Genomic DNA, 20322 nt, shown 5'->3' with positions numbered 1-20322 from the left:
GCATACCAACAGAGGATTCAGTTAAAAAACCTAACCTTATGAAATTCTGTTCTCATCCATGTTGTATGGGGGAAAAACCAAGCAAAGGTGATGCATACACCAATTGCAGTTGGGGGAAAATAAATTAAAGAGCAGGTCAGCCTAGGTTCTTATCAGGATTTTCCTGGTGACTAGATAGAGGGAAGATTGGTCTTAGAACAGTGGCTGGCTACTATTTCAATCAGACATTGGATGAAGTGGTTACACTGGCTCTCACTGAATAGCTGCCCAGGTTCTCAGAATTGTATGCAGTCAGCAGTTCTCAAACACATTGGGAAAACTTTCCTGGTTCAAAAAAACAGCATTTTTATTCATTCATGGGGTGTGGGCGTCTCTGGCTAGGCCAACATTAATTGAACTTGAGAAGGTGACGGTGAGCTGCCTTCTTGAATCGTTGCAGTCCATGTGGTGCAGGTACACCCACAGTGATGTTGGGGGGGCGGGGAGGGGGGGCGGCGGCGGCGGGAAGGTGGGAGAGTTTCAGGATTTTGACCCAGCAACAGTGAAGGAACGGCAATATATTTCCAAGTCAGGATGGTGAGTGGTTTGGAGGGGAACCTCCAGGTAATGATGTTCCCATGTATCTGCTCCTCTTGTCCTTCTAGATAGTAGCGGTCGTGGGTTTGGAAGGTGCTGTCTAAGCAGTCTGGTTAACTTCTTGAAGTGCATCTTGTAGGTGGTACACAATGCTGCCATTGTGTGTTGGTGGTGGAGGGAGTGAATGTTTGTGGTTGGGGTGCCAATCAAGTGGGCTGCTTTGTCCTGGATGGTGTCAAGTTTCTTGAGTGTTGTTGGAACTGCACTCATCCAGGCAGGTGAGAATATTCCATCACACTCCTGACTTGTGCCTTGTAGATGGTGGACAAGTTTTGGGGAGTCAGGCGGTGAATTACTCGTTGCAGGATTCCTAAGCTCTGACCTACTCTTGTAGCCAATGTTTACGTGGCTAGCCCAGTTCCTAATGGATTTTAAAATGATACTCACTTCAACAATGAAGGCACCCAACTTCTCCTCTAAATTCACTGCCCTCCCATCCTTTCTAAATCTCTCCTACTCATTCTTGGCCACTCCAATGACCTTGTCATTTCCTGTGGCCTTTTGACTCCCATGTCCTGTTATTTGACAAGACCATCACTGACCACTTCCTTATATAGCTCACCATTCATATTCCCCTCCCACCTTGCAACTTCACTTCCTTTGGAATCTATATCTGAGAAGAAACACTCCAAGTAGCTTGCAACTTTTCCATCAACCTCCCGACTACCTATTCTTTGGTATCCCATTTTGCATGATATTCCTGCAACTGTCAGTTGGCTCCACCACTCCCCCATCTCCCACTTCGATGCCCCAGCCCTTCAATGGCCCTGGCCCTAGTAAAACGTCTATTATGTTCTATCCCTATTGTTTCTTCAAAGCCACCCATTATTTTAGGATTATCCTGAACAGCAAAGATAGTCTGGGGCTTTTCCTCATCACCTAATGACTACTTAAAGCCCTCTCTGCTGTCCTCTCCACCCTCATTTTCAACAAGTCTAATAAGTCAATGGATATCATCAGTAAGGCTTTCCATTCAACTACCTCTACTGCTTCTCCCACTTTGCCCATGACCAAAAAGTTAAACTTAACACAAGCTCCATTCAGCTCTAATCTCTCATTTCTCTAGTTTTTCTCCCATCTCTCCTATACTCTCTCCCAGCTCATCTCATTTCTGAGATCTACCTTCTCCCCCCTTGGCACCACCCCTACTAAACTATTGACCAACAAACTTCTCTTTCTGGAATCCATGATAGCTTCCTAGCCCCCATGTCAGCTGACATTGTAAATGCCCCCCCCTCTTTTTCAAAACATATCAAATCAACCCTTCACACCTCTGCCCTGATGAACTTTTTCATGGTTTATATTAATATTTTAGGGGTAACTTTTAGTTTGCTGAGGTTAAATTTGTAAGGATAAGGTAATTAGAATTCTGGACTTTAGAAATTGCCAGTCCACCTCAAAGTAATTACAGTTATTACATAAGAGTTAGAAGGGCGAAAACTTAAACAATGGATAACGCATCTTTGAACTTTTAGTAGAGACAGGTCTATGGTTATTTCAATAAGGAATTTGGATTATTTATGTAGTTATACAAATAGTCATTTGGTAGTACAGTGTTGCTGAAAGAGGAAACATGCTGTTGATTGGGCAGCATTTAATGACTAATCCCAAGCTAACTAGCAACCAGTTGAGCTCGCAATGTCGCTCATTTGTGCTTGCTGAAAGCTACATATATTCATGTGCCGGGACATGTCCTCTGCAGGCAAAAGCGATATGTTCAGACTTCGCACATTTTTTGAATAAACAAAGGCATGGGGGACAATAGCTCTTTCCCCAAAAAAAAAGCTACCCCCTAAAATATTAATATAAACCATGAAACAAGTTCATGAGGGCAGAGGAGTGAAGGGTTGAATTGACATGTTTTGAAAAAGAGGGGGGCATTTACCGTGTCAGCTGACATTGCTCCATGGCAATGTCTCAACCAGAGCCGACTTGCCAACCAATCAGCTTCCCTTCTCTCATACAGTATGAATTGTTGGTCCCTTTGAAATTTGGCATTCTTACATCTGACCTGATGAGAGTAACTCGAAAAGATTCCAAAGCATGTATCTTTTTGCAGCAGTATTCATGTAATTCCCAGATCAAAGAAGCTAAAAGCACCTTTGTAGACAAGGAGTTTCTTGGGAGAACCAGTAAGTCTGGAGGGAAGGTCATGAACTCCGTAAGAGATATAAATTATTTCATGTGGGTCCCAGGATCAAAAGGTTTGGATTTGAAGCCAAAAGATAATTAACTTAAACATCTATTGGCCATCCCAACTAGCCTCTGTTACCATAAAGGTGTGATTCAGGGTGGTGCCTTCGTTGGAATTCTGGGAGGTTGTTTGTAGGATTACGGTTTTGGAAACTGACAGAGACAGCTTCGGTTTTGTGTATTTTGCAGCTCACTGAGCACTGAGAGAGCAAAAGAGATAGATGTTAGCCAGGCTTGCACCTTAAGCAGGGAAAATACTAACTTTATCATTCACTGCACAAAATGCAGGTGGGAACTTGCGCTCAGTTTGGAGAAAGAGTTTGTGTGATTGAAAAGAGGCTGGAAAATTTGCCTAGCTTGAAGCAGGGGAGGAAATCTACATAATGAAAACAAGCAGTTCAGCTTGGAATCAGGCAGAGGCGGAAATCTGCCTGAAGCTGTAAAGCAGCTGTGGACTAGGGGAATGGTGCAATTAGAAACCAGGGGTGTTTCCAATTTTCTGTTTAAGTCAGTGTGCAGGAGCTGCAAGTGAAGCTCCGGCTTGAGCTGTGTCCCAGACCTTACATGGCAGTTGTGGAAAATTTGGAAGTTGGTCCCAAGAAAGTGGGTAATTTTCCAGAACCTGATAAGTAACCAAAGACTTTCTGGGGTGAGTCAATGTGGAAACAGGAAGGTTCAGTTAAGGGTTTTAGTCTAAAGTATCTGTGGTTATATTTTATCATGCTTTTCGATATAAAGTATATGCAGTTACCCAAGATAGAGTTTATTTAGTAGTGTTTGCTTTACTGGATTTTTATGTAGTGCAATTCATTTGTTTTAAACCATGGAACCCTGCAGCTTCATTCTTTCAGTAAATAGCTGGGTGTGCAAATTCCTCCTTAAACGTTAATGATCTCTGCAGAGATTGGAGCACTATAACCACACCTCCTTTTCTTCTGCCAAGTCACTGTCAACTCTCAAACCCATGCTCATCTTTACCACAGTTTCCTAACTGAATCTATCAGATTTCCACTCTTTGCCACACAACCAAACAAAGTCGCAAATGAAACCCTCTGTGATAATTTCCATGGTACATTATCCTTCTTCGACCTTTCAGCATTTGACACGATTGATTGAATCTTCCTCCTCCAATGTGGCTGTGCCATTGCCCCGCTCACTGGAGCTCGACCGTGCCCCCTCCTGGGTATGGTATAGCTCTGTTGATCAGTACGTGCCTTGTGAGGAGTTTTGGTCTGGAGCAGTAGAAATGTAGTAGTAAAACTCTGTAAAGTAGCTGTACCAATATATCTGTTTGGATTAGGATAAAGGATGCAGCTAGCTAAGGAAATTAGCATTGTTACTGTCATTACAGGGTTCTGGGTAGATAGGAAAGGGCATGGTGGCATCCAAAAACCAGCTCACCACAGGAATATGTATGCTGCTGCTGATAGCATAGGTACAAGCACAGAAACAGGTATAAGAAGTGGCAGAGGGAGAGACAGCCTATCAGTATAGCTACTGTCAGTGTCTATGACACAGCCATGAATGCTATGGCTGCTTTAGCACAACAATACCATTTCCTTCATTAAAAAAATCTGGGTCCACCCTATCAAGTGTTGCATTTTGATCAAAGAACATGGATATTGGTTAAAATTGGGCATTGTATCCGAGATGAGACTCCCATGTTAAAGTGTTACATCTGTTGTATTGGTCACAACAGGTGTAATATAATCATCAGCGAATGGAGATTTTCTCCATTAATAAGTGATGAAATGGCAGTTTTAAATAAGCCAAACTATAATACACCTGTTGTAACAAGATAAACCAAGGTTAAATTAATTTCAGTATCTTTCACGTTCATCCTTCAAATAGCTGTTAACACAAATGGACAAGGATTGATCATTCGTGAAAGAAACTCCTACAAATCATTGAACTCAAACTTATGTCCATGTTTCATTACTACAGTGAAGCGATAAGAACTCTCCTCAGTTTGAATATATTGCAACCTTTATAAGAGATAATATCATGGTAGCTTTCTCTGTGCCAATTTGCTCTATGTCATTGTAATATCAAAACGTGCATTTAACAATTTATTTTATAGATGGAGTAAGTCACATATAAGAAATTCCAGCATTTATGCTGAAATGCTATCATAGCACTCACAAGCTTCAAATCAGTTAAGATATTAGAAAGGACAAACGAACTCTCTAAGGTATGTCATAAAACGTTGCAGGACAGGGATAACTGATGGAAGGCTTGGTATGTACTTTGAAATACAGCAACTGGTGCTGACTATCTCACAGTTGGACAGAATCCAATACAACAATAAAATCCCACTGCTGTGGACGAAGAGTGCACTATAACCAATATGTTTCAATGCTTGTGGGGGATAGAAATGGATAGTGTGTTTCGCTGGCTGCCAGGTATTTCCAAGTACAAAGTGTTTGAGCACAGAAACTGCTCTGTTATCTTTGCCTTCTTCTAGAAATTAGATCACTTTCCTTTTGAACTCCATTTCAGCACTCACCCTTCTTTTCCTCGGTTATAGATTGCAAGCTCATCACCAATCCCTTCCTTTTCTTTGAAGGCTTCCCAGTCGATCTTTGATTTCTCTAAGGTGCTCATCTTCTGTTTCTTTCCTCCAATCTTTCCCAGAATGTTACCTATCGCACTTTGCCTCTTTACTCTACATTTGGAAAACAAAGCAGTAAATATTCAGAATAAGAACGATGCAAACCTCAGTTGAGTAGAGACCTTTACAAGTGAAGTAATCAAATGTTCCACTGTTTGTCTAAAGATAAAATAAGGACCTTACTCAAACTATTATCCTTCCACTTTAATGGGTCTGCAGTGATTTGAACCTTGTGATGTCGAATTCAATTTATCCAGTTTCTTCAGATTATACTTCATGGCTTTTGTTTTGTATCTTTGACCCAAATAATAAAGAACTTATCGGCATTTTTGTGCGGCAGCATGTCAGGAAGTGAAAGACCAAATCAAAATCTTTGTACTATTTTACCACTAAGGAAACAATGAACTTACATATATTGCGCCTTTTAAAAGCTCAAGGCATCCCAAAGCATTTTGCAGCCAATAAAGTGCTTCTGAAGTATGGTCACTGCAGTAGCATTTTTTTTCTCTTTATTCTTTTGAGGGATGCTGGCACTACTGGCAAGGCCAGCATTTGTCACCCATCCCTAATTACCGTTGAACCAAGTGGCTGGCTAGGCCATTTCAGAGGGCAACCAAGAGTCAACCACATTGCTCTGAGTCTGGAGTCACATGTAGGCCATTAGCAAACCAGATGGGTTTTTACAACAATTGACAATGGCTTCACGGTCACCATTACGAGACTAGATTTTCAATTCCAGATTATTAATTGAATTTAAATTCCATCAGCTGCCATAGTGGGATTTGAACCCTTGTCGCGCAGATAATTAGCCTGGGCCTCTGGATTACCAGTCCAGTGACATTAACATTACGCCACTGTCTCCCCAATAAAAACATGGGAAACAAGGCAACCAATTTGTGCACAGCAAGGTCCCACAAACAGCAATGAGATTACTGACAGTGTTGGTTGAAAGATAAGCGTTAGCCAGGACACCAACAGAATTTCCTTGTGCTCTTCGAATAGCGCCAAGGGATCTTTCAGGTCTACACGAGGGGGACTTTTACGTCCCATCCAAAAGACAGCACATCTGACACTTGAGCACTCCTTCATTAAGCACCAATTTGGTGTTCAGATTTCAGAATTAGGGCTTGAAGCCTAAACACCCAACCATGGCCAGCCAAAATTGATGATTGGTCAAAATATCTATAAAAGTAGCAATTAGGTTTATTTTAAGTAAAAATAACATGAATATATCCCTTGCACTATTTTCTTTGCTACCAGTGTTGCTTCTCAGTCTTTCTCGTCTTTGGGCATCAATGGTATGGCTTCTACATTGTAAGCATCAATCTTACTCCTTGACTGAATAAATATAAATATGTCTTGAATACATATTTGTTTGAATCAATGTATCAATGCATAATTTTCTCTTCATAACTAGGTGCTTTCAAGGATTGACAGCTGGTCAGTAAGTAGTGTCAAGAAGAATACTACAGCCGCTTATCCATTACATAAGTTTTTTTTAAATTGGCACTAATGTTAATGAATTTACATCTATTTTATTACAGAGCACACCTGGAGCAAATCTCAACACCATCAAAAAAAAGAAAGAAGCTACAGCAGGAACTGATATCTAATGCCCTTTCTAGGCCATTTCTGCAGACTTTCCTGTTACTGTTCGGAGATCTTTCATTTTGAAACAAAATGCATGTGGCTGGTAACTTGAACACTGAATGGCTTAAGATTGAAATCTTGCCAAAAAGGTCATGTCAGACAACAAGGGAAGTAAGGGAGGAAATTGCAGAGGTACTGGTCATTATTTTCCAATCTCCCTCATAGATTGGGTTGGTGCCAAAGGACTGGAGAATTGCAAATAACCCTTGTTCAAAAAAGGGTGCAAGGATAAATCTAGTAACTACAAGCCAACTCAGTAGTGGGAAATCTTTTAGAAACAACAATCTGGGACAGGATAAACGTGGATTAATTAAGGGAAGCCAGCACAGACTTGTTAAAGGCAAATTGTGTTTAACTTATTTGATTAATTTTAGTGTTGAGGTAATAAGGGCAGGTGAGGGTAATGCGGTTGATGTGGTAGACATGAATTTGATAAAGCGCCACTTAATAAACTTACCAGCAAAACTGAAACCCATGGAATAAAAGGGACAGTGAGAGTATGGATCATAATGCTGTGAAATTATTCATTTTGGTAGAGAGAGTGAAAAGAGGCAATATAAAGTAAAGGTCAGAATTTTAGAGGGGGTACAGGAATAGAGACCTGAGGATATGTGCTCAAATTGATGAATAGTGTATGGGATCCTGGACTTTCTAATTAGATGCATTGGGTACAAAAGCAAGGAAGTTATGATAAACCTTTATAAAACCCTGGTTTGACCTCAACTGGAGTATTGTGTCCAATTCTGGACATCACATTTTAGGAAGGATGTAAAGGTTTTAGAGAGGGTGCAGAAAAAATATATGAGAATGGTGCCAGTGATGAAAGACATCAGTTACATGCATAGGTTGGAGAAGGGAGCCGTTTTCCTTAGAGAAAAGAAAGTTGAGAGGAGATTTGAAAGAGATGTTCAAAAACATGCGAGGTCTAGACAGAGTCGGTAGAGAGCCCGTTCTATGGCAGAAGGGTTGAGAACCAGAGAACACCGATTTAAGTAAATGAAAAAGAACCAACGGCAATATAAGGAAAGGCTTTTAAGTAATGAATAGCAAGGGTCTGGAATGCATTGTGCGTGGTGGAGGCAGATTCAATCATGACTTTCCAATGGGAATTGGATAAGGATCTGAGAAAACCATTGGAGGGTGATGAGAAAGGGCAGATGAGTGGGCCTAGCTAAATTGTTCTTGCAGAGAGACAAAACCTTCTGGCACCTTATTTTGCTTAATAACCTTTGATGTGGTACCTTAAGCAAAATAAGAGCTCATTGTAGGGGGTAACATATTAGCATGAATAGAGGATTGGTTAGCTAACAGGAAGCAGAGGGGAAGGATAAATGGGTCATTTACAGGTTAGCAAGCTGTAACAAGTGGAGTGCTGTAGGGATCAGTGCTGGGGTCTCAACTATTTACAATCTATCTCAATGACTTAGATGAAAGGGCCAAATATGGGGTTGCTAATGTTGAAAGATAGGGAGGAGAGTAAGTTGTGAAGAGGACACAGGGGGTCAGCAAAGGGACATACAGGTTACATAAATGAGCAAAAATTTGGCAGGTGGAGTATAATGTGAGAATATGTGAACTTGTTCACTTTGACAGGAACAACAGAAAAGCACTACTTAAAATGAGAGAAATTGCAGAACTCTGAGGTACAAAGGGATCTGGTGTCCTGGTACATGAATCACAATAAATTAATATGCAGGGACAGCAAGTGATTAGGAAGGCAAATAGAATAATGTAGTTTATTGCAAAGGGAATGCAATAAAAAAGTAGGGAAGTTTCGCTACAATGGTACAGGGCGTTGGAGATACCACATTGGAGTACCGTGCACAGTTTTGGTCTCCTTACTTAAGAAAGGATATAATTGCACTAGAAGGAGTTCAGAGAAAGTTCACTTGATGGATTCCTGGAATTAAGGAATTATCTTATGGAGGAAAGGTTGGACAGGTGGGCCAAAATCCTTTGAAATTTAGAAGAATGAGGGGTAATCTTATTGAAACATATATGATCCTGAAGGGGCTTGACAGGGTGGCTGCTGAGAGGACCTTTCCCCTTTTGGGAGAGGCTAGAATTAGGTGACAGTTTAAAAATAATAGGTCTCCCATTTAAGATGAGGATTTTTTTTTCTCTCACAGGGTGGTTACTCTGTGGAATTCTCTTCCCCAGGGAGCAATGAGGAAAGGTCATTGAATATTTTTAAGGCTGAGTTAGATAGATTCTTGATTGACAAGGGAGTGAGAGGGTATCAAGGGTAGACAGGAACGTAGGGTTGAAAGGCTACAATAATCATTAGCTTTGATATTATCAAATGGTGCAGCAGGTTCAAGGGGCCAAATGGCCAGCTCCTAATTTGTATGTCCATACATATGTTTGTATAACATGGGCACGATGAGCTTAATAACCTCTTACTATGCTGTAACCATTCTATGATTCTATGAACCTCTCAACAGCCATATTATTAGATCACTTTAGTTGGATGTCTCCTGCTTGGCACATAACATTCATGCAAAGGCATTCCAATAACCCCTCAAAGAACTGGAACAGCAAAAATCACGCCCAGAGGATTACCCTAGCTTTTTCTTAAACTGCTGACTGACCTGTTGAGCATTATATCTTTATTCCTAAATTCAATCATTTAATATTTTTGATTTTATCCTCAGTTAACTATATGATTTCTTGTGTACTAGTTACAATAATTATTGGAACACAAGGACCAAGAGTTTCCATTTTGGATGCAATCTGCAAACCCAGCACGGATTTCAGAGCTGATATTTTTGCTCACTTTTCAGCTCAAATTCAATTGTATATCATCCTTGCGCAAGTATCTTAGAACCTAATGTTTTTGCTTTAGAAATACGCCTTGATGTGTTTAAGAGTGTTAACTTTGTAAAGTTTTATTAATATAGCCAAAAATTTGTTTGTCACAAAAAACCATTTTTAATAAGTGTGTTTAGTCTCTCACCTGTGACTAACTCAATTTTAAATAACTCAAAAATGACTTTAAAATACCATACAGAAACATTTACTAGTTTTTTCAAAATTTTTTCATGGGATGTGGACATCGCTGGCAAGGCCAGCATTTGTTGCCCATCCCTAATTGCCCTTGAACTGAGTGGTTTGCCACACCATTTCATAGGGCAGTTAGGAGTCAGCCACATTACTGTGCGCCTAGAGTAGGCCAGGCCAGGTAAGGATGGCAAATTTCCTTCACTAAAGGAAGGACATTTGTGAACCAGATGGGTTTTTAAGACAATCAATCATAGTTTTATGGTCACCATTGCTGAGACTAGTTTTCAGTTCCAGGTTTGTTAATTGAATTCAAATTCCACCAGCTGCATTGGGAGGGATTTCAATCCATGTTTCCAGAGCATTAGCTTATACCTCTGGATTACTAGTCCAGTGAGATCGCTTCACCACCATCTCCCCCTGTACTGATGTACAGTAGTTTGTTCCTTAATACATCTTTTAAAAATATTTAAAAGCTTTTAAAGCATGCCTGTTGGGCCTAAAAAAATATTTTTCAGAGTCTCTTCACAGTTCTGTAAATGGGTACAACTCACCATGGTGATTAATGGATCTGGACCAGTGATTAATGGCCAGTTTTGTGGGTGGGTCCAGCTTCTGGCACAATGTGTTTTAAACTATCGCAAATTATTATGGAAACTCTATTTGTGTTGAACGTAATTTACACGTAAAATTAGTCAATCCTTTGCAATGATTTGACTGATTTTGGGTCAGCTTAGCTTATTGGAAAGTCCTGTCCAATGTATTTAGAAATGCCCCTTGTAGCCTCCAGTATGTTGCTGATCCTTCCTTTGGACGTAGGGTTAATTAACAGCAACTGTCTAAAGAGATTAACAAAGTATTTAATAGCAACAGTGAAGTTTTTCCATTACCACAGCATTTTAAAGCTTCAGGCAGGTGACATTGGAAATAATTAATTATTTAATTGCACCAAAATATTTTAAATTGGGAATGGACATTAGTTAAAAGTAAACTATCAGGAAATAATTCTTTGAGGAAAAAGATTTTCTTCACTGTAAAACAAAATGACACACATTCCAGCTTCTTGCCCAAAGGCAGATGAAACTTGTGAATACAGTGTTAACCACTTCGGTTTAGTAGGCACAGTTTTATTTTTAATGTCAAAGCTATCTTCAAAAACATTTATAGCACAAAGTGAACAACTGTAGGATAGGGAAAGAAATCACTTGAGGGAAGCATTATTCTCAATTTTAAAAAATCCCAAAATACTCACTTAGTCTTCCTAAAAGGTTTAGATCACTACAAAAGCTAAATGATACTAATAGAACAATATAACTGTATAACATACTTCATACAGCATGTGTTGTTCTGGGTTGTATTTAATTTTAGGACATTCATTGAGTGATATATAAATTCTCAGGTTATTTAGTCTCGTGGTAGAGATTTCTAGAAAAACATTTCAGGCCAGGTCTTGGTCCTTAGTGAATTCTGGTGTATTTTCATTAATACGGAAAAAAAGAATCAACAAATAATGATGCCTATCTTTTTGCAGCTCCCTCTGCAATCTGGAGTCACCCAACCTCATTGCTAGAGCTGGCCATTAGCCAGTTAGAATAGGACATTTAGCACATCATTTTCTAGAGAATACATCAGACATATGGGGTGGTATACAACAAATATTAAGCATAACTAGTCAATATAAAAAAAAGAGAAAAGGTAATTTTCCTGATGCTTATGGACAAATCACACACTATTTTAATTAATTCTTCCTTTTCTCAGCTCTCCTCAGGTTATGCTGCAACTGTGGCGGACATGCTATTGAATCATTGCCACCTGGTACATTGTCTGCAAGGTGACCCTTAGTCCAATCATCCCAGCCTTTGTTTCATCCTCCCACATTAGATGTATCAGAGATCAGCAATCTGGGGGAAGCCAGATTTTGTCACTTTTCCTACCGCCCATTACAGGCAACTGACCCTCACCTCCACAAAAATCTCCCACTGTTTCTTTTTAAAGGCATTACCCTTTCTGCAAGTGGCACTGATTTTCACTTAAATGAGTGAATTGTATCTAAGTGGACCCCAGGATGCCCTGGTGGAGAAGCACCTAGCATCTCTGCACCACTCTTTCCAAAATGTTCCAGAAACATTAAATCAATATTTTCTTATTATACTGCATTGAATCATTCATAAACCAAGTTCCTAATTTTCTACGATAGTTACATATTTCCCTATAGTTTTATAATGTTCATCTTCAGAACAGATTCTAAATTCTTTGCATCACACACAAGAACTCCTCAGAAAGGGGGATAACGCAATTGTAGTCATCACCTTAATCCATTCCCTCGCTCAGTAGAATCAGTTTGGTCTTACATTTCACCTCTTTCCAATTCCCTTCCAATGAAAATAGGGCAAGTGGCTGCAAGATCATTAACTCAAATGATGTGGTTATAATATGCAGTTTAAATCTTCATGATTATCTACAGAATTATTTATAGTACGTTATGGATGAATGCAATTCATGACTGAACCTCAGTTGTGATGAAAACTTAAATCACAAAAGATTAAGATCATTATTATTTAAGCAATGGAAAGCACTTAAGTTAACGGCTGGTACAGCATTGCTCACACTCTATGTGAGGATTTGGCTTTTCCTTTTCACAGCAAGTTCAACCTTACAGCCACTCTTTTTACCTTTGAAAAGGAAAATGATTTTGTAAATTAATCAAGACAGTTTGTGTCAATTTGCCATACTTCAAACTAAAACCAATCCAATAGAATCTTATCGCAATGTCTAATCACACTCTCCATTGTTCAGACAGGCAGAGTGGCCTCATCAAACAGCAGAATCCAAAAGATATCAGCAACTCACATCCCATTACTATATCTCAGCAGTTATCTCATGCCACATGAACGACAGGTCAAAAATCAACAGGCAAAAACTTCCTTTGGTTGTTTTCAAAGGCTGTTCGGCTATTAGATTGATGCAAATTGTTTCTCATCCTTACATTTGCTGCCCATGTATAAAAATGAAAAATATTTCATATGGCTATCTTGCTGCATTGGGTTGGATGTAGTTCACATTTACTAACACAATGCATTAAAACATAAAAATAAAGTTATAATTTTATAACAGTATAAACCAAATAAATTGACTTTTATGCTCAGGTCAGTGTCAGTTTTGAAGAAAAAGCTATGAGGCAGATACCAGTGAATACACCAAACGCCTTATTAGCAGCCATACAGATTGTGATATTATCAACTACTCTTTGCTGACACTCAATCTGAATATGACAACATGGTACCCCATTGCTATTCACTATGTTCTTAATGCATTAACACCGCTGTTATTCAACTTGAGATTCTGAGGGGAGGTGGGAGGATCCCGCTTTAATCCAGTTTATAAAGAGCATGATGATTTTGCTGCATGTCGGATACAGAGGAATTCTTCCTTACAGTCACCAGTGACAGCTATGAAATCAAATACTCCAAAGTCTTTTACCCAAAGAAACTCATTACAATTATGACCAAATTAAATGTCAGCTAGGATCAACTGGTAAAACTCTCACCTCAAAGTCAGGAGGTTCTGGGCTCAAACCTGATTCCAGGGCTGCAGTAAATTATTGAGGGGAAAATTATATTGTTGGACACACTGCCCTTCAAATATCTATTGTGGTTCTTCCATTGATGCCTACATCCCATAAAAGAATGAAAAAAAACTTTCCCTGGGAACCCTCTTTAATATTAATCTGCCTCTGTTTTTCCCCTGTGCTCTCTCTTTCTGGCCCTATTCTGCACTGTTTCTTATTTCTCCACTCTTCTTTTAAAACACTATTCTCTTTGGCATAAACACCTTTAAAAAAGATCCTTATCAGCTTTGCGAAAGAAAAGGTAATTCTAATGAAATAGATATTGTTTTAAAAAGTGGCATATTTTCCAACACAATGAATAAACTCCACAGAAGGTATAAATGTGAATGTCAACTTTGGCAGGTAAAATGGTTTGTTTGCAGCATATTATTTAAATTGAGAGACATTACAGAACTCTGTGGTACAGAGATGTGGTACTGGATGTCCTGGTACATGAATCACAAAAAAATTAATATGCAGGTACAGCAAGTGATTAGGAAGGCAAATGAAGTGTTGTCGTTTATTTCAAGGGGAATGGAATATAAAAGTAGGGAAGTTATGCTACAATTTACAGGGCATTGGTGAGACCACACCTGGAGTACAATGTACAGTTTTGGTCTCCTTGTATGTTTAAGGAAGGATATAACTGTATTAGAAGCAGTGGAGAGAAAGTTCACCTGACTGATTCCTAGGATAGAGGAGTTGTCTTTTGATGAAAGGTTGGACAGGTTGTGCCTGTATCCTTTGAAGTTAAGAATGAGAGATGATTTTATTGAACCATATGATATGCTAGGGGGCTTAACAGGATGGATGCTGAAAGGGTGTTTCCCCTTGTGGGAGTGGCTAGAACTAGGTGACAAATTAAAAATAAAGGGTCTCCCATTTAAGATGGAGACTCCCCCCCAACCCACCCAGAAGGACATTAATCTGTGGAATTCTCTTCCTCAGAGAATAGTGGAAGCAGGGTCATTGAATATTTTTAAGGCTCAGTTGAACAGATTCTTGACTGACAGGGGAGTCAAAGGGTATAGGGGATAGACAGGAAAAGAGAGGCCACAATCAGATCAGCCATGATCCTATCAAATGGCGGAGCAGACTTGAGGGGCCAAATATCCTACTCCTGCTCCTAACTTGTATGTTCATATAATACACTATAATAATACATGAATTTGTATCGTGCCATACATACCACATCAAAACATCTAATGCTTGCACAATGAATGAGCAATCTGTGTGATATAGATTGTATCACATATGGAAACTAAAGTGCAGGTTATAAAGTTAGGTTATTCACAATTATTTTCCAGATCCCAAGGCTGAATATGATCTATTCACTTGAATTTTCAAAGTAGTTAGCATTATAATTGTATGTAACAATCTGGAAAAGATTTAACAAGTTTATGTTAAAAGTTTGTGTCAGTATTATGACAAACATTGAAACCTTATGAATGACATAATTAAGGACTAAGTTTCTCAAGCCACACATTAAAAGGCACATGTTCTTCAGAATAGTACAGGTATTTCAAATGCTAAAACCATGATACAAGGCTTCAAAGACAAAACTGCTGTTTTAATAATTCTTCTCAGCTACCATTTAAAATGACCAAATTTTCATTTTGCTACCATGGTATGCTTGCGATGACTTGATTTGTCCTATTTAGTTATGCCTGGCCAGCTTTAAAGGAACAGAATTATAGATTGGTTATAGCACAGGAGGCAGCCATTTGATCCATCATGCCTGTGCTGACTCTCTGCAAAAGCAACTCATTTAACTCCACTCCCCTACTTTCCCCCCACTCAGCCCTGAAGTTTTCTCTTTTCAGATAATAGTCTAATTCGCTTTTGAAGGTCTCAGTTGGATCTGCCTCCAACATACTTTCAGGCAATGCATTCCAGATACCAACCACTCACTCCATTAAGAAGTTTTTCTCATGTCACCATTGCTTCTTTTGTCAATCACTTTAAATCAGTGTTCTCTGGTTCTTGATCCTTCCACCAATGGAAACAGTTTATCCCTATCTACTTTGTGCAGACTCCTCATGATTTTGAATACCTCTATCAAATCTCCTCTCAACCATCTCTTCTCAAAGGAGAAAAGGCTCAGCTTCTCCCATCTATCCATGTAACCTAAGTCCCTTGTCCCTGGGGCTATACTCGTGATTCTTTTCTGCGCCCTTTCTAAAGCTTTTACATCCTTCCTAAAGTGTGGTGCCTGGACTAGGGCTCCAAAGACAAAGGTTCAAATCCCACGACAGCAGCTAGGGAATTTAAATTCTGTTAATTAAAATATTCTCAAATATGTCCCATTCAGAAGGCAGAAAGGAAAAACTATATATCTACATCAACCTAGCTATTCTTTAACATTATTTTATTTTAAAAATGGGAAAAGGCTTTACCCTGACATGCCTGACTAGCCATGACTCATACCAGAGGGATTTCTTACCTTCAGAAACCAGCAGAGCCTTTGTTACCTTTAAAGAGGTATTAATGTCCCCTGTGACTGCAGAAAATCAAATTCCAAAGAAATGCACCAATACCCTTTACATTTCTAAGGCAGATTCTGGCCCACAGAGATGGTACGTCTTCAAGGCCAAAAGGGATCCTGACTTCTCTATTCAACCTCTCAAGATTCCAGAGCTGGAAAAATACTTCCTTTGTCCAAAACCTAGGAGAACTGGAAGGTATGTCACATGACTTTCCTCCATTGCTTTGTGGAGCTGAACCAGGCAGTCGATCATTTTACCATTTAACAAGCAGCAGCAGAAAGAGCTCTGTCCAGGTAAATTGCATGGCCCTCATCTACACTGTGAACTACTGGAACATTGGAACTCCTGTACCTCGGCCTATGAGACCAACTCATCTCTACGTGCCCTCTTCCAGCAATGAAGTCCTCACTTCTGGAAAGACAGATCACCCTGCAACAGTTTCAGCCTGCTAGCCTCTGAAGGAATACACCATTGGACTTTTGATTCTGGACTCTGGACTCACGTGAAACCATAACTATTACTTTTATCATAGTCTTGCCCTGTCCCCCTTTCTTTCCCTTATCCCGCTTTTATTGTACGAGTGCAAAACGGGGCAGACATTGCAAAACCCCTTCCTGCGTTTTGAGAGAGAGAAAAATAAACCAACCCTTTCATTTTACCTTATCTTGAATTTGCTGTGGGGTTATTATAGAGGATCGGATCACTCCAAACTGAAGGGTTGGGAAACTATGCCGTCACTCAAAGAGGGAAATGAGAAATCAAACACTACTGTTTTTGGAAAGGTAGGGAGGGGAGAAAGCAGGACTGTTTAAATTAAGCTCCCTCCTGTCTGTAACAAATTAAAAGCCAGTATTGGGAAATGGTGACCATGAAACTACTGGATTGTTGTAAAAACATATTTGGTTCATTAATGTTCATAAATCACATTAAATCTGTGTCCCCTGGTTTTTGATCCTTCTATCAGTGGGGACAGTTTCTCCCTATCTAGTCTGTCTAGGCCCCAACACCAAGACTGCTCTACTTCCATAACATAGCCCTACTCTGCCCGTTTTAGCTCATTCATGCTTTTGTGTAATAACTGAGTCTTGAGGTCAATGTTCTCCTGGCTGGTCTCCTGTTCTACTGAAGTATAAACTTCAGCTCATGCCAAACTCTGCTGAAGGTATTCTAACCTGCAACGTCTCATTTACTCATCACCCAATGAGCTACATTGGCTTTTGGTCTCACAACACCTCCAATATAAAACGGTCATCCACTTGTTCAAATTCCTTCATGGCCTCGCCCCCTCTTCATCTCCGTAAAACCTGCAGCCAGATTTGGGGTGAGATGGTGGCATTGTCATTAGACTAGCAATACAGAAGCCCAGGCTAATGCTCTGGGGACATGGGTTCAAATCCCACCATGGCAGCTAGTGGAATTTAAATTCAATTAATAAATCTGGAATTGATGATGGTGACCATGAAACTATCACCGATTATTGTAAAAGCACATCTGGTTCACTAATATCCATTAGGGAAGGAAATCTGCTGTCTTTACCTGGCCTGACCTACACGTGACTCGACAGCAATGTGGTTGACTCTTAACTGTCCTCGGAAATGGTCTAGCAAGCTATTCAGTTCAAGGACAATTAAGGATGGGCAACAAATGTTGGCATTGCTGGCAAAGCCCACAGCCCAAAGGAAGAGTCATGCATTCCTCAACTCTGGTCTCGTACATCCTCTACTCCCTTTGCTGCATCATTGGTGGATGTACATTCAGACGCATGGGCTTTGAACTCTGAAATTTTCTCAATAAACCTCGTTGCTTCTCTTCCCCCCGTAAAAGCTACCTCTTCGGCCAAGCTTTTAGTCACTCCTCATAATAACTCCTCCTTCAGCTCAAATCAACTTTGGTCTGATTACTCCTCTGCAAGCATCCTAGAATGTATTACTGTGCTAAGGGTGCTAGACAAACGTTTTTGTTGTTATTCATTTGAATAAAGAAACTCCCAAAGTTATCATGTATTCTCTATCAACATGAAGACAACGTAAAGCTTTTGTGATAAAAATAGACTTTATTCTAGGTGAGATGTTACTTAGAAGTAGGTTTCTGTGGTTTCTAAGCATTCAAAGATGCTCAGTAGGTTATTTATATCCCCAATAACCGATTAGATGTTGATCAAAGTCAGTGCTACCTGCATCCCTCAGTTTTTTTGGAAAGCCATGTCTAGTCAAATCACAACAGTGATAGCGAAGTCTGGGCATATCTTTTACATTCAGTACTGACTTCTGTTTGGGCATATATCAAAACTGATTATATCTTGAGACAGCGCATACTCTAATGGATTCCTTTTAAGACAAGTAGGCCTGATGAAAAACAATTTTTCTTCAATAAAGAGTCACCCATACCCAATAAGCATGTGTTGTGTACCAGTGAATAATCTCTGTCTGAATCACTTTGCCGACTGACACATCAAAGCACTGTCCAGACTATGCTGATGTTTCAAATTTTCATCATGCTTGACAGACCATGTGAAAGGTGGCGGCTAGCTGGGTTTGAGCAAACCTCAGATTATGGCGATCCTGTATCTGAAGGTTGTTCCACCCCCACCCCAAATTGTACAGAGATACTCCTTTTGCTTACAAAGAGCCATGGCAATCTGATGCAAAGCAAGGAGAGTTCAAATTTGCACTGCACGCCTCCTCAAGGCAAATTGGTCAGATCCAAGCTGAACCACTTCTGTGAGCAGAAGCATGCAAAAAAAATTAATTAAAGTTATAATCTCCTTTCAACTGCAAAGAAAGTTGAGCATCAAATAAAGGATGAAATTGATTTCATGTCCATTTAAATGATCCCCTTAGTCCTCAGATTAGAGTCAGGCATAACACTGATTGAGTGTCACAGTGTGGTTCTAAAAGACCTAAGTGTGATCTTTTAAACAGTAGATAATGAGGAGGGGATGGAATGGGTCATACTTGAAATGATAGATCATGAGGTGGATATGAGATAGGAACTGCCCTTCACTTTGCATTTTGGTGCAAATCTTTACCCATTGACAAAATCTGACTCCCATGAGCTAGCAGAATTAATTCTAATATTTGCAAGTTTTAGTACAAGTCACCGTTTCATAAATAAACAAAAGAGCAAATTTCAATACTTTTTTAAAAAACGTGTTACTTAATCACATTTTCTCATCAGGCAAATTAAGTCAGCTGAGCCATTACTTACTGTAATCTTTTCCACCACAAAGTCAACACCTGTCCTATCATACCTGCAAGTAAAACACTGCTTTCTTTACCCAGGAAAATTGAGAGCCATCCTACACCAAATTATATTGAGATTAACAAAACACAATCCTATGTGAGCCTTTTTTCAGCCCAAGAAAGAAAGAAGTTTATTAAGTTTTCTGCTCAAATCAAATGAAGATCAAATGCAAAAATTTGTACAAATTGAGAAATTTACTTAAGAATACTATGTTGGGTAACGTATTATAAAGAAGTGGTTCACGCTGGATTGAAAGAAACAGATTAATCAAAGGCATTTCAGCCATGGCTCAGTTGGTGGCACTGTCTTGCCACCATCAGAAGTTGTTGGTCCATATCTTAATCCAGTGACCTGAGCACACTTTGGCTGACACTGCAAGAGTTAAGGGGTGCTGTACTGTCATGGGTGCCGTCTTTCAGATGGAACATTAAACAGAGGCCTCGTCTTCCCCCTCAGGTGGGCACAAATGATCCTAAGACACTATTTCGAAGAAGACCATGGGGGTTATCTATGATGTCCTGGACAATATTTAATTAATCTGTGTAAACACAGATTATCTGGTTAACAATGCACTGTTGTTTATGGGAGCTTTCAGTGCACAACTTGGCTGCTGCATTTCCTGCATTACAACAGTGACCACAATTCTAAAGACTGGCTATGAAGTGTTTTGCTTCTTCCCAAGGTCATAAAAGGCGCTATATATAAAAATATAAGTATAAGCCTTTCTTTTTTAAAGCATTGCAATGGTTTCTTGACAAGCCAGGTTTCTAATTTGTAATTTTGAACTTTTCATGAAAGCAAGTGCTGTTCCAAAGAGCAGCGGTGATCTATAAAACACCTCCTACATTGGCTGACAGAAGGTTACAGTAAGCACTGTGTACTCATTTCTGAATGCT

At 39.6% G+C, this 20322-nt stretch overlaps 1 protein-coding gene across 1 annotated transcript in view; it reads right to left on the bottom strand.

Annotated features, from left to right (window-relative positions):
* cfdp1 (craniofacial development protein 1) overlaps window positions 1–20322 on the bottom strand; it is a 205033-nt gene that overhangs the window by 21610 nt on the left and 163101 nt on the right. The window contains exon 6 of the mRNA XM_041192551.1: window positions 5336–5494. Within this exon, the coding sequence (XP_041048485.1) occupies window positions 5336–5494 (159 nt within the window). The remainder of the gene's footprint in view (window positions 1–5335; window positions 5495–20322) is intronic.

The sequence above is a fragment of the Carcharodon carcharias genome, chromosome 7 (genome assembly GCF_017639515.1).
Source record: "Carcharodon carcharias isolate sCarCar2 chromosome 7, sCarCar2.pri, whole genome shotgun sequence".
NCBI classification, from domain to species: domain Eukaryota; kingdom Metazoa; phylum Chordata; class Chondrichthyes; order Lamniformes; family Lamnidae; genus Carcharodon; species Carcharodon carcharias.
The sequence above is the reverse complement of the archived record's forward strand: the minus strand, read 5'-3'. Positions and strand labels throughout refer to the sequence as shown.